This window comes from Protopterus annectens, chromosome 9.part0, assembly GCF_019279795.1.
Source record: "Protopterus annectens isolate FY-2018-M chromosome 9.part0, PAN1.0, whole genome shotgun sequence".
Taxonomy (NCBI): Eukaryota; Metazoa; Chordata; order Ceratodontiformes; family Protopteridae; genus Protopterus; species Protopterus annectens.
In genome coordinates, this window is record NC_056743.1 from 1,524,599,222 (window position 1) to 1,524,617,992 (window position 18,771).

The following is an 18,771-nucleotide window of genomic DNA, read 5'->3' on the forward strand; positions in this document are numbered from 1 at the left end:
AATAATTGCTTCTTAGTGATTACCTCACTGCTTGGAAGCCTGTAATGTGACAGCGGGGTGATAATTTCACATTTCTTTATCTATTTTATACCAGTCACTTTTAATTCTACTTATAACATGAGTGTGTTGTAGTTTAAAACATAAAACGATGATACCAGGGAGTAAATGCTCCTTACCAAAAAACCAGCAGCAACATTTTAAAGTAAAATAAAGATGGTAAAGGAGCAAACAAAGGCTGCAAATACTCAACAGCAAATAAATTCCTTCCACACAAGTATCGAAGACAGGAACAGTCTAAACTGGAATAAAAACTCAGTTTATTCGTGCACTGGTAAGCGCTTTCACCTCTTTCGGGCTTCCTCAGAACATTAAAACTTAGAAGACAAGAACAATTCTACTTTTATACTATCATAGCATACCAGTTAAACAACTGATTAATCCAACCAGTAGCTAAGTCATTCAATTTCATTAAAGTAGTATTCTCACTAAAACAATCTCACACTAAAAGACTAAAAATATACCCTACTACTTACAAATATATGATATTTTAAAAACATAAAATACATTAACTACATAGTTTAAAAATAATTATTCATGACAAATTTGTAGAACACAACTAAAACCCAAACATACAATGGAACTGTGCTCTTTCAAGACATAGAGTAACACAAAAAATGCTTATAAAATATGTTCTATAATGAGGACTATATAATGCATGCAAACAAACTACACACATGAATTATCATACTGAAAAATGATATGCCTGTGTCGTCAAAAGATAAAGTAACACAAAAATGCTCATAAAAACATGTTCCATAATGAGGAATATATAATGCATGCAAACAGACTACACACATTAATTATCATGATGAAAAATGATATGCATGTGTTGGCACAGAGGCATTACTCTATCAATTACTTAGCTATAAGCCTACGTGCTTTTAATAAGGGTTTCAGGGGTACCTTATCATTCAGGCCAGGGGTTTTGTTGGCCCCAAGTGTAATAATCCACTTAAGCTCACATTTGTCAGTGAAGTTTCTGAGGTCCCCTCCTCGACTACTGGGACTAATAGTCTGGATCACCATAAACTTAAAACTATGCTGGTGACCACACTCTTGGACATGTTTGGAAAGTGCATTGGTATCTGAAACTATACGAATTTGGTAGACATGTTCTCTTATCTTATCCCTTAACTTTCTGTTGGTCTTCCCAACGTAATATGCATAGCACATTGTACAGCTTGTCAAATAGACAACATGTTCTGTCAAACAATCTGCACTGACACAAAATTTGAAGTCATGTTTTGTGACTGGCTGTATAAACATCACGCTGTCATCGATGTAATCACAAAATTTGCATCTACCACAGCGACTGGTACACTGTGAATCAATGGCACCAAGACCACTGCTAGCTCTCGAGTAGCATAGAAGTCTCTTTAAATTGTTCTTATTTTTATACATGAAAGTAGGATGGTCACCTACCACCTCCTTAATGGTTAGATCCACTGTCAATACACCCCAGTTCTTAACAATGATGTCTTTGATCTCATTGGTATCCTGTGTATAGAATATGGGAACCCTGACTTCTGGATGTGAGGGTTTCTCAACTGGGTTCATACCCAGGCCATTTGATGAAAAGTAAGGGCAGGCACTACTATCCCTCAATGCCTCAACTCCTTCAAAACCCTCACATACTTCATCCACATTATAAGATCTAGCCAACAGCCTATCTTGCAATCCCTTCAACTCATTCTGAAATCCCCCATCAGTGGGGTTGAGCGTAGAAGCTCTCATAACCTGACCTTTGATCACATTCTTAAACACATACCTAGGGTGCATACTCTTCCTGTGCAGAAGTGTATTCCTGTGGCATGGCTTCCTATAAACACCAGTGTTCAGGGTCCCATCCCCTAACTTCTCCACAAAGACATCCAAGAATGCTATATAAGTGTTTGAAGTGACCTTGGTAAACTTCAAATAATTAGTGAGCCCATTTATCTCATCTAGGAACTCTACAAGTCGTTCCTCTCCTCCTGTCCATAATAAAAACAGGTCATCCACAAACCTTTTGAAAAATCAAATGTAATTCTGGAAGCTGTTTAAAGGGAAAAGTTTCTCTCTCTCCCAAGTGGCCATAACCAAGTTGGCGTATCTATTGGCACAGGACATGTCCATAGCTACGCCATCTCGCTGAATGTAGACCTGCTCACTAAACATAAAAATGTTATTTTCAAGGACAGCTTCTCAGCTTCTAAAAGTGAACACAAAAGATCTATAAACTTGTCACTGTGTTCAGTATACCTTACCAATGAGCAGTGTATACAGCTAATACCATCTTCATTTGGAATCATGGTAAACAGTGATTGTACATCTAAGGTCACAAACACATACTCAAAATCTACAGACAGTAACCTTGTTTCTTCATATAATTCAATAAGAAACTGTTTCATGTCTCTTAGAACATGTGGTATCTTGTCCACAACTGGTCTTAGGAACTTCTCCAGGTATAAGGACATGGGTTATGTCACCCATCCCCTCCCTGCCACTATAGGTCTCATTGGTGGATGGTGGGGGTCCTTATGAACCTTGGGGAGTCCCTGTATGACTGGTATGAGTGGACAGTCTAACTTCAGAAATTTATGCAACTCAAGTGTAATCACATTACATTTCAAAAATCATCTAGCATGTCATACAATCTGAATACCAAAGCCTCTCCTTCCCCCATAGAAAATATACCACAGAACTTCTCATCATTTAACATACATACCATACTATTGTTATAATCCAATGTGTTCATCACCACTATCAGTTCGCCTTTATTGGCTGATCTGATTCTAATGGCATCATCACATTTAAGTCGATTCAAGGCAGTCCCATGTCTAACAGATAAGTTCCCCCTTCTTCTCATGGACTTTCTATCAAGTTCCATCTGGTGTAAATCCTCTTCAACCAGTTTAGTAAAGGTATCCAATAGGGGATGGAGCTTAGGATTGTACATACTGGGTTTACAAAATTTAAGTCCCTCTAATGGGACAGTATTGTTAAACTCTAACTTAAGTTGTACATTCCTACTAAATAGTTTAACATCCATAACATTATCTGTTATGTCACTTTTAGTTGAGGGTATAAAGTAGAGTCCTTTATCCAAGAAATCCAACTAATCTTTATCCAAAACCTTCTGAGATAAATTCCATACTAATGTGGATTCACACGCTCCCACATCTTCTTTAACATGGGGCCTATGTGTTCCTCCCCTGACACTTTGCGTTTTTGCCTCCCACTGCTCATGGACCTGGTCCTCCCTCCCCTCCGTTGATCATTGATGGGGAAAGGGCATGGTCCTTTAGAGCCAGTGGCTACAGACTTAAAAGCAGTACTAATCTTGCTGAGAACTACAGGTCCAGGTTCCACATTCACTACAGAGGTCTCAGGCCTATCAGCATAGACTGTCTGACTCCCTGATACACCAACCCCATCACCCTGTATACAGCTGCCCATATTACTCATATCATTCATTGTTACATTCACATTATTAATATTATCAGCATTATAACTACATTTTCCTCATTGAAAACTTCACAAGAAACATCATTAACTGTATGTACATTATCCGGATTCCTATCAGTTCGTCAAAACTTCAGCAGTTCGAACACCATATGTTCGAACTGTGAAGTTCGAAAACTGATTATCGCGAAGCCGCAGAACACCAAATTCTTTCCCAGGGAAAGAATTTGGTGGGCCGTTTCTGCGGCTTCACTATTCCTTCCACTGTGGTGCAGAGGTTACAGACCGGGTTAAGGTAAGTGTCCGAACGGACTGGGTTAAAGTGAGTATGCGATAGTTACGGACCTTAGGGTTAGGGAGCGGGTAAGGTGAGTGTGCGATAGTTACGGACCCTAGGGTTAGGGAGCGGGTAAGGTGAGTGTGCAATAGTTGCGGACCTTAGGGTTAGGGTTTGGATTAAGGTAAGTGGATAGATGATAGTGTATGTACGGGTTTAGTGTAAGGTTAGAAGTAGGGTTTTGTGAATTGTATATGTGTGGATTATATATTTTGGTGTGCTTGTGTTGTGTCTGTGTTTTCTTGGAACAGCGTTTTTTGTTTTTTTTCCCTGGGAAAAAAAATCGCTATTCTAAGCCTTCGATGGTTTTGCACTTCGAGGTTAGAATTCGAACATATGGTGTTCGAACTTCCCGTTTCATCGAAGTGATATAGACCCCATTATCCACAGTTCCAGGCACATTCAAACTCGGTGCCTCTCTATTGTTCGGCAAGGTCACCCTATTTACAGAGGTATTATCCCTCCCCTGTCCAGTCATCCTACTTGGCTCATTCCTTGGCCAAGTAAAGACACGTCCATTCCTGAAATCGACAGTATCTCAATGTATCTTATTCTTTTTCTGTTCAAAAAGTCTTTTTTCATACACAAAAACATTATCAAGAGCCCTCTCCATGGCACTATCCATAGAGGCACCAGGATAATTCAAATAAAGAGAGCACTGCTGACACTTAATGTCATCCTGTAAATGCTTCTCTTCAGGCTGAAAAAACTCATTTAATAGGGCCATATAATGAAAGCTCACCTAGTCATTAAAACATTGAAAACTGTTTGGTTGTTGCACCCGCCATTCAGGAACATAGGGCAGCTCAATATTACTATTACTTGAACCAGCCATGTCTCCCTGGTAGCACACCACGACAATAAATAACTGAATCAAACACAAAATGATGATACTAGGAAGTAAATGCTCCTTACCAAAAAACTAGCAGCAAAATTTTAAAGTAAAATAAAGATGGTAAAGGAGCAAACAAAGGCTGCAAATACTCAACAGGATATAAATTCAATACTCGTGTGGAAGGAATTTATATGCTGTTGAGTATTTGCAGCCTTTGTTTGCTCCTTGCTTGTTTCAACGTTTTAATGAGTATGTGTCAGGGGAAGTGAATCCCCTCCTTCTGTTTGATGTCACAGATGACATCGCAAGTGGTTCAGTAGCTCTGGAGACCACAGCAGGATTGGGTGAAGCCGTTACACGTATAGAAATGGACTTTTTAAAGCTCAAATGGCTGCAAACACAACAGCAGCATTTCAAGGTGTATTTGGCATGGAAAATAGTGCCGAGAGGACTGAGAATTTTAAAGATGTCTACGACAGGCACAATGTATCCAGAGCTGCTTTATAAATGGCAGCAACTTAACTTAGGGGTGAGTCTCCATTATATGGCTCTATTAAATGAGTTTTTTCAGCCTGAAGAGAAGCGTTTACAGGATGACATTAAGTGTCAGCAACGCTCTCTTTATTTGAAATATCTTGGTGCCTCTATGGATAGTGCCATGGAGAGGGCTCTTGATCATTTTGTGCATGAAAAAATACCTTTTGAACAGAAAAAGAACAAGATACATAGAGACACTCTCGATTTCAGGAATGGACATGTCTTTACTTGGCCGAGGAATGAGCCAATTAGGATGACTGGACAGGGGAGGGGTAATACCCCTGTAAATAGGGCGACCTTGACGAACAATAGAGAGGCACTGAGGTTGAATGTGCCTGGAACTATGGATAATGTACATAAAGTTAATGATGCTTCTAGTGAAGTTTTCAATGAGGAAAATGTAGTTAATAGTGATGCACACAATGTTTATAATGCTGATAATATTAATAATGTGAATGTAACAATGAATGATATGAGTACTATGGACAGCTGTATACAGGATGATGGGGTTGGTGTATCAGGGAGTCAGACTGTCTATGCTGATAGGCCTGAGGCCTCTGTAGTGAATGTGGAACCTGGACCTGTAGTTCGCAGCAAGATTAGTACTGCTTTTAAGTCTGTAGCCACTGGCTCTAAAGGACCATGCCCTTTCCCTATCAACGATCAACGGAGGGGAGGGAGGACCAGGTCCATGAGCAGAGGGAGGCAAAAACGCAGTGTGTCAGGGGAGGAACACACAAGCCCCACGTTAAAGAAGATGTGGTAGCGTGTGAATCCACATTAGTATGGAATTTATCTCAGAATGATTTGGATAAGGATGAGTTAGATTTCATGGATAAAGGACTCTCCTTTATACCTTCGACTAAAAGTGACATAACAGATAATGTTATGGATGTTAAACTATTTAGTAGGAATGTACAACGTAGGTACTAGGCTATCGGCCCAAGGGCCTAAGTAAGCCTAGCCAACAAGGTTCCCTGGCTTATGCCACCCAAGAAAGTTATTTTCCTGTGCCCCGAGCAGAGCCACAGAAGTGATCCCCGGTGTGTATTTCCTATTTCCCATCCACTTATCAAGATTTTTCTTGAAGAGTGCTAGTGAGGAACTTTGCTTGACATAGATGGGTAGCTTGTTCCAGAGTATGGGAAGTCTCTGGGACAGGAATCAATCCCTTCAGCATGTCCTGTTTATTGTGGTGGCAAGGTTTAGGTCCCTAGAGCATATAGCTCGGAGGGATTGGTATTTCTTTAGGTTTAGCAATCACATTCTCCTAGTTTTCACCTCATATACTGGATAAGGAACTTGCTCCAATAAGAACAATATGAACATTTTGAAGCTGATGCATTGTTGTGTATGTTTACTAAGGGCATTAGTTGGATTAGTTGCCTATGTCTCCCACACAAATAAAAAACTGCTTTCACTAACCTAAGACTAAGTCACATTTAAAGTGCCTTATTGCCCATGGTAACTCAGATTGGAGTATTGTAGTTAAAAATGTTTCTTTTTGCAAAGACTGCTTGGTTTCTTTGGTGTTTGAATCTCCAGTGTCCATGTTTCCTTACTGGAGTGTTTATTTCCAGGGTTTATTGCCAAGTCTGAGTGTAGTTTTAGGAGCTCAGATAGCAGCAGTAGCAGAAGAGGAAGGTGTAGGTAGACCCTGCTTCCACACGATTTACTGTAGTAAACAGGTAACGTAAATGGCAACTTAATCAGTATGAGAAATATTTGCAAATGTACTAATCATACTCATGCGGTACTATAAAACACCATGGCCTTTGTTTCAATATGGGAACAAATTCCAGAGATTGAGGACTGGAAAATTTGTTGATGTGATAGTGCTTATACGCAAAAGGAAAGGAAATCTATACTGCATCACATGTTTAGCATCATTGGGCACAGCATGCTATCTGAGTCAGGATATGGTCAAGAAGTATGGAGAAAGCAGATAATGTGATGCATTTAGAAGCTGTCTGGTTTAATATGTGATTACCTGAATTTTAACTTCTTATATTTGGTTCCATTTCAGAGGTTTGGATCTGCCTTGGTCCCCTGGGGTTCTCTGCAGCTTAAGAACAAGCAGTATGAGAAGGACTTCAAGCCTATAGATGAGAAATGTGACTGCCCCACGTGTAAAAGGTATGTCTACAAACGTTAAACAAGTAACCCGCCTTATACTTTATCGCTAAATGAGAGAATTCATAAGTTTAGTCTCTTTTTCTGTTACGTTTATTTTTTCATTATTGTAGATAGAAGCAATAGTACTATGACATTCTTCAGAAACTAAACTTTATTTATTTACTCTTTGTTGACCGGGTTAGTTCCATTAGGCCACTATCTGCTTTTAAGGGCAATTTGTACAAGGCACAGGGAAACTTCCCCTGCTCTTCTTTCTGATAGGTGGGTGTATCTCATGGGACTTACACATGGGACTTTGGTTTAATGTCTCATCCGAAGGACGGCACACTCAGGAGTGCAGCACCCCCCCCCCCCTTATGCTGCACTGCAGTGTCAGTATCAAGTGCCTGGTGTGGTATTAGAACCCGCAGCCTTCTAATCTTCTAGCACTAAAGGTGAGTAATACATTGAATGGAAATGCATTATTTTCTGTGTTGCAAGTCAGTTGAAGTATTATTCATCTGTTTGCAGACCAGGAAATGGTTGCTTTGCTGATTTGTTAATTTCTGAGTAACATGAACATCTTAGCATTGATTTCTGCTGTAAAACACATTAGAGGTATCCTGTAGTCCCCCAAAAGAACATCAGGTTGTCTTTTGTCTGTTGTATTGGAGGCTTCACTTTGAAGTAAATGTTGTCATCATTCAGAAGTATAAACCGTTATTTTCCATTTACAGTAACACTCATTTCTGATAACAGTGGTTATTGGTTTGCAGCTGAAGCTCTCAAATGCTTTATTCAAATGTGCATCTCCTGCTGCTGGGCGAAAGTAATTTTCATGTTGTTAAAAAGCTGTATGAATACTGTGACTTGTAATTTCAGTGATACATATTGATATTGTAATGAGTGCAGTAAAATGCATTCCTTTCCTAAGTGCTTCAAAAGTTAGAAGTATAAAGATAAAGCCCCCTTTCTACACAAACTCAGAGTTTTACAGGACAGGAGACAGAGCAGTACAGTTATCAAGGGAATATCTGCTCTAGTGGAAAGAGAGAACCACTTGTGACGGAGTTCAAATAGTCTTAACATGTCACTCACAACCTACAGATTTCAATATTCCATGAGGATGTCGCATTGAGAAACATTATATAAGCACTGTTGTCGCTATTGTCATATTCCTGTGAGAAGCAGACTTAGACCGCACCACAATCCAAAATAACACAATATCCTGCAACCAAATGAGTAAAAAGTCAAATTATTTTATTTATTATTTATTTTTTTTAACATTTGTTGACTGGGAAAGTCTAACTATGACAGAGCTTGTTTTCAGCGGAGGCCTGGGGAGAACTCTCCAGACGCATGCCTTTGGAATGTGGGAGGAAACTGGAGTACCTGGAGGAAACCCACGCGAATGCAGGGAGAACATGCAAACTCCACACATTAGGCACCCCAACTGAGAATCAAACCAGAGAACCTCTTGCTGTGAGGTGACAACATTAACCACTGCACTACTGCGTTGCCTGCCTGATTTGTACTGCTACCACCATATCTTCACAGCACAGACATTTCAGAGTACAGAGTTCCTTTACATACACTGCTAAGAACATCATTTATTTAATCAAATGCAAGAAGTGTCCTAAGACAGGCCAAACACATAGAAGTGTCCTGAGACAGGTTATAGGAGGGAAAGGCCAAACACACAAAAGCAGAGTTGCATGCAAAATGACTGATGAGCCAGTGACAGCACACTTTTCCTAGTCTGGTCATTCTGCATCAGATGCATTAGTTCTGGTTCTTTGAGAACTTTTCCATACACCTTTAGCAAGAAGGACAACGGATTTTGCCCTAGTCCAGTTGTTTGGTCTGAGAGTTAAGAAGAATCTGAACCTGGATCTTGGTTTTATGAGCAGTTGCAAATTAGGAGTGCTGAAGAGCAACAAATGTTTATTATTCTGGTAATGCTATTCTGTGATAATTTTACCCTGAAGACCTCTTACCCAGTAAAAACAAATACTTAAAATGTGTAACTACACTTTCTCTGTTTCCTTTGTGTACAGACATTTTTTTATGAAGAATTAGGTTGCATTTCACCAAAAGGAATCTAGTTTGGTGTTGTCTGCTCAATCTGAATTCAACCTGTGTGACTTAAAACCAACACCAGCCGATTCTAAAGCCTTTAGCTTGTGTTGGCTCCACCTCCCTTACCCATAACCCCCCCCTCCAGCAACTCTCCAGATCTAGTTTGCCGCCATTTGTGGTCAATAGCTTCATCCTTGCTCTGCTTGGTGTTTTGTTTTTTTCTCAAGTACCTAGTGGTGAGATTCATTTTCCCTTACCCCTTAAAATTGTGTTTAGTCTTTTCCTGTTAGCTTTACGTAGTGTTTTAGATAGTGTGAGGTAGTTTATTAGGTTAGGTAGCAGAGATCCCTTTTCTACCTGTACCCTTCCCACCCTTTATCCCCTGTCTTAGTTTTTTCTAATTTTACTGCTGTGTGTATGTGTGTTTTCTGTGTGGTAAAGCTGGACAAGAGGTTTAAGAAGTGCATCTCCTGTGGGCACAAACTGCCCTTACAAAATGCACATCTCGGATGTGTTTATTACCTCAGTCTGGAGAATTTAGACTGTGTTGCTTTGTCTTCGAGAGATTTGGCTCTCATGCTATTAACAAGTGCAAGGCCAAGCTTGTGTTAAATGGACTTCTGCTGTCCAGCTCTTCTTCTTTTTCTGCTTCTAAGGCTTTTCCCCCTGATCCCAAAACTAGATCTGAGAAGCCACAACTATGAGACTCCATGCACTCCAAGAGGGAGCGCAAGAGGCCTTCCTCAGCCTTCACTTTTGGGATAACTCCCCAGGTCCAAAGGTCCCGTGTCTTTCATCCTCCCTGGGTACATTGGCACCAACTTTGGCTATGATGTCTCGGAGCCAATATCCATTGACACTGAAAGCTTCAAAAAAGACATCCCTGGCTCTGAGCATTCTGAGGCCTTTTCTGGTCAGGATGGCAACCTTAGGCAGAGTAGCATTCCCCTTTTCTCTTTGCACCACTCCTCCTCACTCATCAGAGTCCTCCCCATCTCTACTTCGGTTCACAGCTTCCCCAGTATAGATCCAGCATGAGGGGTCCTTGTCACATTGACCCTCAAAGCCTACCTTGGTGACCCCATCTGTCTGATCATTGAGGTCAGTGAGTCGCACTAAACAATCTAATCTGGCACAGCTGATGTGGTCCTCTTTGCAGGCACAGATGCAATTAGGGCTTATCCCCTCAAGTCCGACTCAGACTCCAGGAACCTCAGCTCCATCTTTCAGATTTTCTCCCTCGACCTCTTTGGATTCGAGGTTTTTTGGCTAGTTGAGTTTCTACCCTCTGGATCAGATCCAGCAGCCTGGCGATCCTTGGATCTGTCCTGTTCCTTAGTAGCCTTAACTCTGACTTGTTCAGGGGATTTGGCACCTTGGGTTGGAGTCAACAGTTCCTGCATCAGAATAATCATTTATCAGAGCTTCAATTTTAGACAGCTCGACTCCATTCTCATTGTTGGGTTTAGGTGCTGCCCTTTCAGGCTTGGAGTTGTCTTCAGTGTGCTTGGTTTCCGGGACCTTCGTATCCAAGAGGCACGCTTCTACCTCTGCTTTTGACATTGTGGAGAGGATGTTGTCTTCTAGAAAGAAGAGTCAGATGTCTCCAACTAGCACCCCCCCTCCTAGTTTTCATCTGTTCCTCTGCCCAGTTATCAGGCTGCTCCAGGACAGTCTGTGTCAACTAGACTCCAGGCTGCCTCCTTGGTGGGACTATCCCACTCTTCTCCATTTTCTCCATCTTTGTCAGAGAGGGAGATTTCAGGGAAGAGAAAGTACTTGGATTCGATGGAGGAATCCCTCACCAAAAGTACTGACCTCGAGGAAGGAGGGGGTTCCCCCAAGTCCTTGAGCAATGATACTTTTTTGTCAGTTTATTGGAACTGCTTCACCAGCGCAGGAGCAGGTCCACCAAAGCCCCCTCTCCCTGGAGGAGTCAGTTTTTCTGGAGGCCTTTGGCATAGTCCCATCAGCACCCTGTGAGGTTCCCCTTCAGGCTACCCTTGTAGATCTGGTGTCGTGGAGGGCATGGAAGGAAGTTGACACAGTAGAACCTATTCCTAGGAAGCTAGGCAAAGTTCTTCCCCCCTCCCCCAAAGACAGGCCTCATTGGAGCAACTTTCTGACCATCAATGCCAATGTGGTGGTGGCAGCCACAAAAAAGGAGATTTCTGAGGACAGCTCCTTGATTCACCCCCGGAACAGGGAGTCTCCGGCACTGGATGGATTAGTGAAGTGATCCTATGCCTCATCCATCTTTACGTTGAGAGCACTGTATTTATCACACTTGACAAGCCTTCAGTGAGATCTCAGAAGTGTCATGCACCCTCAAGACACAGCAGTTTCTGGATACCCAGAAGAAGCTGGAGTCTCTTTCATGACTTCCATCACCAAAGTTTCTATGAAACTTATTTCTAATGATGCAGCTGGTGGGATGCCCAGAGTTCTGGTATTGTGTTGAGGCACCATGCCTGAATGTGGCTGTACAACTTTGTGAACTGCTTCAAAGTGTCCTTCATCAGTGCCCCTTTTGATAGGCCCTCTTTGTTGGGACCCAAGGTTAAGGATACATTGATAAGCAGCAAACAAGATGGGAAGACACTGTCTGCCAACAGAGTTCACTTCTCCACCCCTCAGTGAGCCTTCTCTAGGAATCTGAAAGGGGGTAAGCGGCTCTTCTTCAGTAAGTCACACTTTTCTTTCCAAGACGCTCCTTTGGAAGGTTCCTCCTAAGAGTGGGTGGAATTTTAACGGGCACTCCCCAAAGGGCAGAGGCAGTTTGCATAATCAGCCCTTTCACTGGGCTTTTTCCCATGGGCCCTTTCAGCAATCCTAAAGGGTTGCCCTGCTCTCACATTTGGAAACAGTTGGGAGTCATCTAGCTCTCCACCCAAAAGCTTGGGAGGCCACCACCATAGGCTCCTGACTGTTGAGAGTTGTATACAGACGTTATGTCATTCCCTTTATAGAAGTTCCAAAATGTCTCCGAAAACATCTTCCAGATGTTCCATCCCATCAGAGAAGCTTCACAGCAGCAGAGATCCAAAAGCTGCCCATAAGTCGAGTCATCCAAGAGGTCCCACCAGACCAGATATGATCTGGGGTCTATTCCAGATTCTTTTTAGTACCAAAGAAAACAAAGGACCTCAGACCAGACTGGGATGTAAGGAACCTGTTTTTCAAAAACACCAAGTTCTGCATGATCATGGTGTAGTTCATTGGATGTGCTCGACAGACCTCAAAGATTCCTGCAATCATATCAAAACAGATCGGCATTCCCTAAGGTTCCTTCACTTCCAGCTGGGAGGCAATCATTATCATTTCAGGGCCGTGCCGCTTGATCTCACCACAGCTCCCTGGGTGCTCACCAAGTGCATGGAAGTGGTCACAGCCTGACTCTGGCTGCAGGGATTTCAGGTCATTCCATAAATGAACAATTGTCTGCGTGCCATCCCCACAAAAGTATTATTGATCTTGGCCAGGGATTTTTTGCTCCAGCTGTGTAGACATTACAGTCAGCTACCCCAAGTCGAACCTTCAGCCTGTACAAGTTTTAGAGTTCATAGGACGTTATCTGGACACAGTCCATCAAATTGCCAGACTCCCAACCTCCAGACATTTCAGTCTTTGAGCCCAGGCCATGACAGTATTTGCTGTTCTGAAACCCCTGGATGTAATGCGATCCTATCTCGCCTACATTCATAACTGATGGGCTCGGAGCCGAGAATCGGCTCCGACTCGGCCGATACACTAGCACGAAATCTCTCATTGGCTGGGCCAACCCCCTTATCCCAGGATGCACCACGCCCAAACCCCCAGATCTCGTTTGCCGCTTCTGAAGTAACGACGTGGTCTCGACCTGGCTGTGGCTAAGTACCTTTCTTTTTTGGCCTTTTTGGGTCGTTTTTGCTCTTAGCTTAGAAATTTTATAACCAAATAGCTATTTTAATAGCTTTCTTCTTCTGTACCACCCTGTGATTGGCTGTGTTTGTTTTTGATTGTTGTGTAATTCCTTCTGTTTGGCGGGCTAGGCCCGTTTGAGTTAGAGGGCCTTTTCCCTATTTCTTGTCGAGCGTTTCAGTTAGAGCTCTTCCCTCCCTTCCCTCCTTGTGTTTCAAGTGCTTTGTGGGTCATGTCTGGCAAAGAAAAAGAGCATAAGCCATCGGGCTTTAAAAAATGTTCGAAATGTGGCTATAAAATGTCGTTAACGGATGGCCATGCCATCTGTGTTTATTGCTTAGGGGCTAAACACTTGCAAGAATCTTGCAGTGTTTGCCATGCCTTCTCCTCTCGTGTACTACAGGAGAGAAAAAATAAGTTGATCCCGAAAGGTTTAATAAAACCAGCCTTTGAGAAGCTATATCTTCTTCTCCCTCTTCGATATCGAAGAAAAAGAAGTCTTCGGCTCCGACAAGTCCGTCGGAGCCGCCTGAAAAAAAGAACTAAAACTTTGTCCTCTTCCTCGGCTCCACTGATCTCGGAGCCGCAGGATAGAGGATCTATGTCTGGGTCTTCTTCTCGGCTCCATTGGTCTCGGAGCCGCAAGAAGATCTAAGTCTCGGTCTCCTTCCTCGGCTCCATTGGTCTCGGAGCCGCAGGATAGAGAATTCCAATCTGGGTTTTCCTTGGCTCCATTGGTCTCGGAGCCGCAGGTGAGTGTTTCGGCTCCAGGGTCGGTTTCGTCGGCTCCTGAACCGTCGGCGCTGAAGGGGGTCTCGGTTCTAATCGAGTCTTCCTCAGCTCCGATCCTTCTGGAGCCAATTAGGAGTCGACATTCCAGCATTGCCTCGGAGCTGGTAGAAAGAGTTTCTCGCCCCCCGTCTGTTTCATCCAGGTCCTCCAGGCTTTCAGATTCGGATTTAGATAGGGTGGTCCAGAGGCTCCTCCAGTCACCTGTCTTATCTAAATTATTTTCAGCTCCAGCACAGCGGCCGGAGCCAACCATTTCGATTCCATTTCTTCCTCCTCCGACAACCCTGGTGTTGTCGGAGACGGGGTTCGCAGAGTCAGGTGAGGTTCCTGAGTCGGTTCCGAGACCCACTGCTAGTCTGTCGGCACCGTCCTCAGCTCCAACTTTTTCTGTTCCTTCCAGGGGTTTCGGTTCTCGGGTGTCCTCGGCCGAGCCCGAGGGGGATTTGTCGGGGCTTCTGGTTTCGGCCCCGAGTCTCCCCCTTGGCGTCTCGGCTAGGGGGACCCTGACACCGGTCATGGTCTCGCAGGTGGGCCTTTCTTCAGATTCAGGTGGACTCGCCTAGAGGCTATGAGGAGTGTGCTAGACAAATCTCTAGTGACTTCACCGGAATCTGTGACTCCTTCCCTAGACACGGTGACTAGAGCTTCTGGTGCCCCCCTGTCTTCGGACAGCGCAGCTCCGAGGCCTGAGGATTCCTCCATGTTTGGTCCCCCTTTTTCCGAGGAGCCTTCAGAGTCTTTGCCTGAAGAGCCCCCCAGGAAAAAGTTGTGCAAGAGGAAGCACATAGACTCCCCAGATGAGTCTGTCACCTCGGACACCGACCTTGATGATGCGGAAGGGTCCACGAAGTTGTCCTCTGATGATGTCTCCTTCTCCGATGTCCTGGAGATCTTGAGACAGAGGGGCGACTGGCCATCCAAAACCCCTTCCGCAGAGGAGTCGGTCTTCCTCAAGGCCTTCGGAGCCCAACCCTCCACCTCCTGGGTGTGTCCACCCTTTGATGAATTACTGGACCTTATTTATCGAAGGGTGTGTGAGCACCCTGATTCTGTGGAGCCAGTTCCTTCTCGCCCCAGCAAATTTTTATCCGCACCCCATGGCAAGGAGTTTCTAACCGAGGGAGTCCCAGTGGATGCTATGGTGGTGGCGTCTGCCATCCAGCAGGATGTGGCAGAGGCATCTACATCTATCTATCCTTCTAACAAGGAGTCCAGAAGCATGGATAGGTACGGGAAGCATACCCTGACTTCAGCGGCCTTTACCCTGCGGTCGCTGAATTATTTGTGTCATTTTACAAGGCTCCAAAGAGATCTCATAAAGGAGTTGGGAGATACCCTGTCAGGTAACGTGCCTGAGGCGTTGACGCAGTCTGTCAACGCCCAGCTGTCTACCCTTTCTTCGATTGTTAACTCGTCCATGAGGCTCATATCGTATGCAGCTGAATGGGCGAGTAGGGCAGTGAGTTCGAGTGTAGCCCTTAGGAGGCAAGCCTGGATGCGCTTGTGTCACTTTGCGGTGGCTTTTAAGTCTTCTTTCACAGACGCTTCATTCGACGGGTCCTCTCTCTTTGGACCCAAGGTGAAAGACACACTCACTAGATGCGAGCAGGGGGTAAGACATTGTCTGCCATTGGGGCCCGTTTTTCGCTCCCTTCGAGACCTTATCCCAAGGAGCAGAGGGGAGGAAAGATGTGGTTCAGAAAGTCCCAAAAGTCTTTCCCTGCCCATCAGAGTGACCCCCCTTCCAGAGGCAGAGGAGGGGGGAATTATTCTGGAAGACGTCGCCCTAGAGGTGGCGGAGGCCCCCGCAACACAGGAGACCGTGAATCCTTTCATGGTTCCTCCTTCCAACGTCCCTGAGGGACTGCCCGACTGTGTGTCTCCAGAGCCAGTTGGGGGTCGATTTTCGGAGCATCCAAGGGCCTGGGGTTCCATCACTCAGGATCAGTGGGTGCTTCGTATCATCGCTGGAGGTTACACCATTCCCTTTATCCATCCCCCTCCACCGTCAAGGAAAATCCCGGACGTGCCACCCAGTCAACGGGATCAAGCAGCCATAGAGGTCACAAAGCTGCTCGGAAAGGGAGTCATCCAGCCAGTCCCCGCAGACCAGACCGGATTAGGAACTTACTCAAAGTTATTTTTGGTGCCAAAAAGAACAGGGGACTTGAGACCCATTCTGGACCTCAGCCACCTAAACCGCTTCATAAAGAAGTCCAAGTTCCGGATGGTCACGTTGCAATCCATTTTCCCATTGCTGGAAAAAGGAGTATGGATGTGCTCCATCGATCTCAAGGACGCCTATTATCACATTAAGATAAACAGGGCATCCAGGATACATTTACGCTTCCGCCTAGGAGCCAGTCACTTCCAGTTCCGAGCCCTGCCCTTTGGTCTCATCACAGCCCCCAGGGTGTTTACCAAATGTCTGGCAGTGGTGACGGCTCACCTGAGACGTCTGGGATTCCAGGTGTTTCCGTATCTAGACGACTGGCTCCTCACCTCCCCCACCAGGCATCTTCTTATTCAAGCTGTGAATGCTACCATCGAATTGGGACATCTATTAGGAATTACATTCAACTGGGAAAAGTCTGTATTGCTGTCATCACAGCGTGTTGCCTTTATAGGCGCAGAGCTAGACTCTGTCGAGATGCGAGCATTCCTTCCAACAGGGAGGATAAAGATACTACAGAACCAAGTCCTAGCCTTACTACCCTGAAGCAAAGCCTCAGCCAGGATGGTCCTTCAGCTTTTGGGATCGATGGCGGCTGCCATTCTTCTGGTCCCTCTGGCAAGATTGCACATGCGAATTCTCCAATGGCTCCTGTTGACCCAGTGGTCGTACCAAGATCTGCCCTTGTCCTGCCCGATTCTCATTACAGATTCCTGCCGGCGAGATCTTCATTGGTGGCTCCTCTCCTCCAACCTGAACCAGGGGCGACTTTTCTGCCCCCCTCCCCCCATTGCCACAGTGACCACGGACACTTCCCAGATAGGGTGGGGGGGGGCATTATCTGGACAGGACGGTTCAAGGCACGTGGCAGGATCACAAAACCCACTTACACATCAATGTCCTGGAGATGAGGGTAGTGCTTCTAGCGTTGCAGGCACTTCACAGCTCTCTTCCCAAGGGTACCATCGCAATCTTCTCAGACAATATGGCGGTAGTATGGTACCTGAACAAGCAGGGAGGAACCAGGTCTTATCCTCTTTGCAGAGAAGCCATGAGAGTTTGGAACTGGGCGATAGCTTCCCAGAGATTTCTAGTGGCAACGCACATTCCGGGGATATCCAGTGTGATAGACAGGCTGAGCAGAGTTATTCTGATGCCTCACGAGTGGTCCCTGAACGACCGAGTAGCGGCTCGGATCTTCTCCAAGTGGGGGTTTCCCTGTTGCGACCTTTTTGCCAGCCCCTGGAACGCGAAGTGCAGCAATTTCTTCTCCCTGATTCCCACCCAGGGATGCTCTAGTCCACAATTGGCCCTCCAGTCTGCTCTACGCCTTCCTTCCGGTCCCACTACTGCCAAAGGTGATTCAGAAGGCGATCTGCTTGGGAATCAACATGATTTTGATCACACCACACTGGCCCCACCAAGTTTGGTTTCCTTTCCTTCGGAAGTATTCAGTGAAGGATCGTTGGATTCTGGACCCAGTTCCAGACCTCCTGACTCTTCAGTCAGGTCAGGCCCATCCATCACTGCGAACTCTCAAGCTAACGGCTTGGCTGCTCCACTTCCGACCTTAGTCAGACAGCATATCCTTTCGCCTGAGGTGGTCCAGATTCTGTCTTCTTCTCACAGAGCTTCCACTAAGGAGATATATTCTAATAAATGGAAAAGGTTTGCCATTTGGGCCCAGCAGCACAACCTTGACCCTCTGACAGCCCCGGTGTCCGCAGTATTAGATTTTTTGGCAACTCTTTTTAGACAGGGTTTCGCTGTCTCCACGCTTAAAGTCCAATTGGCAGCAATTTCTAATTATCATGTTGCCTTTGAGCCTTCACTCATGAGTCATAAGTTGTGTAAGGCCTTTCTTAAGGGAGCTTGGTTGCTTCGCCCCCCCGGTGTGGCAACCTGTTTTGCCATGGGATTTGAATGTAGTTTTAGGAGCCTTGATGTCTCATCCCTTCGAGCCGGCGGCCACTTGTGAGCAAAAGTTCTTATCTTGGAAGACTGCCTTCTTGGTAGCTATTACTTCAGCCAGAAGAGTTTCAGAGCTTCAAGCCCTCTCTGTTAAGTCCCCTTATCTGATCTTTCACAAGGATAGAGTATCTCTAAGACTAAACCCGTCATTTCTTCCAAAAGTTTCTTCTGCTCTTTGTCTGCAGCAATCTATAGAGCTACCAGTTTTCTTTCCAAAATTTTCCAACAAGGCAGAATACAGACTTCATCAGTTGGATGTGCATAGACAACTGAGGTTTTACTTGGATAGGACACAGCAGCAGAGGAAATCAGACCAGTTGTTTGTGGCCTTTGCAGATAACAGGATTGGCAAAGCAGTAACTAAGACCACTATTGCTAGGTGGATTAGGGATTGTGTTTCATTTATTTATGCATCAACAGGAAGGGACCTTCCATTTCCAGTTAGAGCGCATTCTGCTAGGGCTATGGCTACTTCAGTGGCTTTCCACGCCAGACTGTCGGTGGATGAGATATGTACAGCGGACACTT

General features: G+C 44.7%; 1 protein-coding gene across 3 annotated transcripts in view; it reads left to right on the forward strand.

Moving 5' to 3' along the window:
- Positions 1 to 18,771, forward strand: part of QTRT1 (queuine tRNA-ribosyltransferase catalytic subunit 1) — a 351,133-nt gene that overhangs the window by 280,355 nt on the left and 52,007 nt on the right. For all 3 annotated transcript variants that reach the window (XM_044084474.1, XM_044084475.1, XM_044084473.1), the window contains one exon: positions 7,240 to 7,349. In XM_044084474.1, coding sequence (XP_043940409.1) covers positions 7,240 to 7,349 — 110 coding nt within the window. The remainder of the gene's footprint in view (positions 1 to 7,239; positions 7,350 to 18,771) is intronic.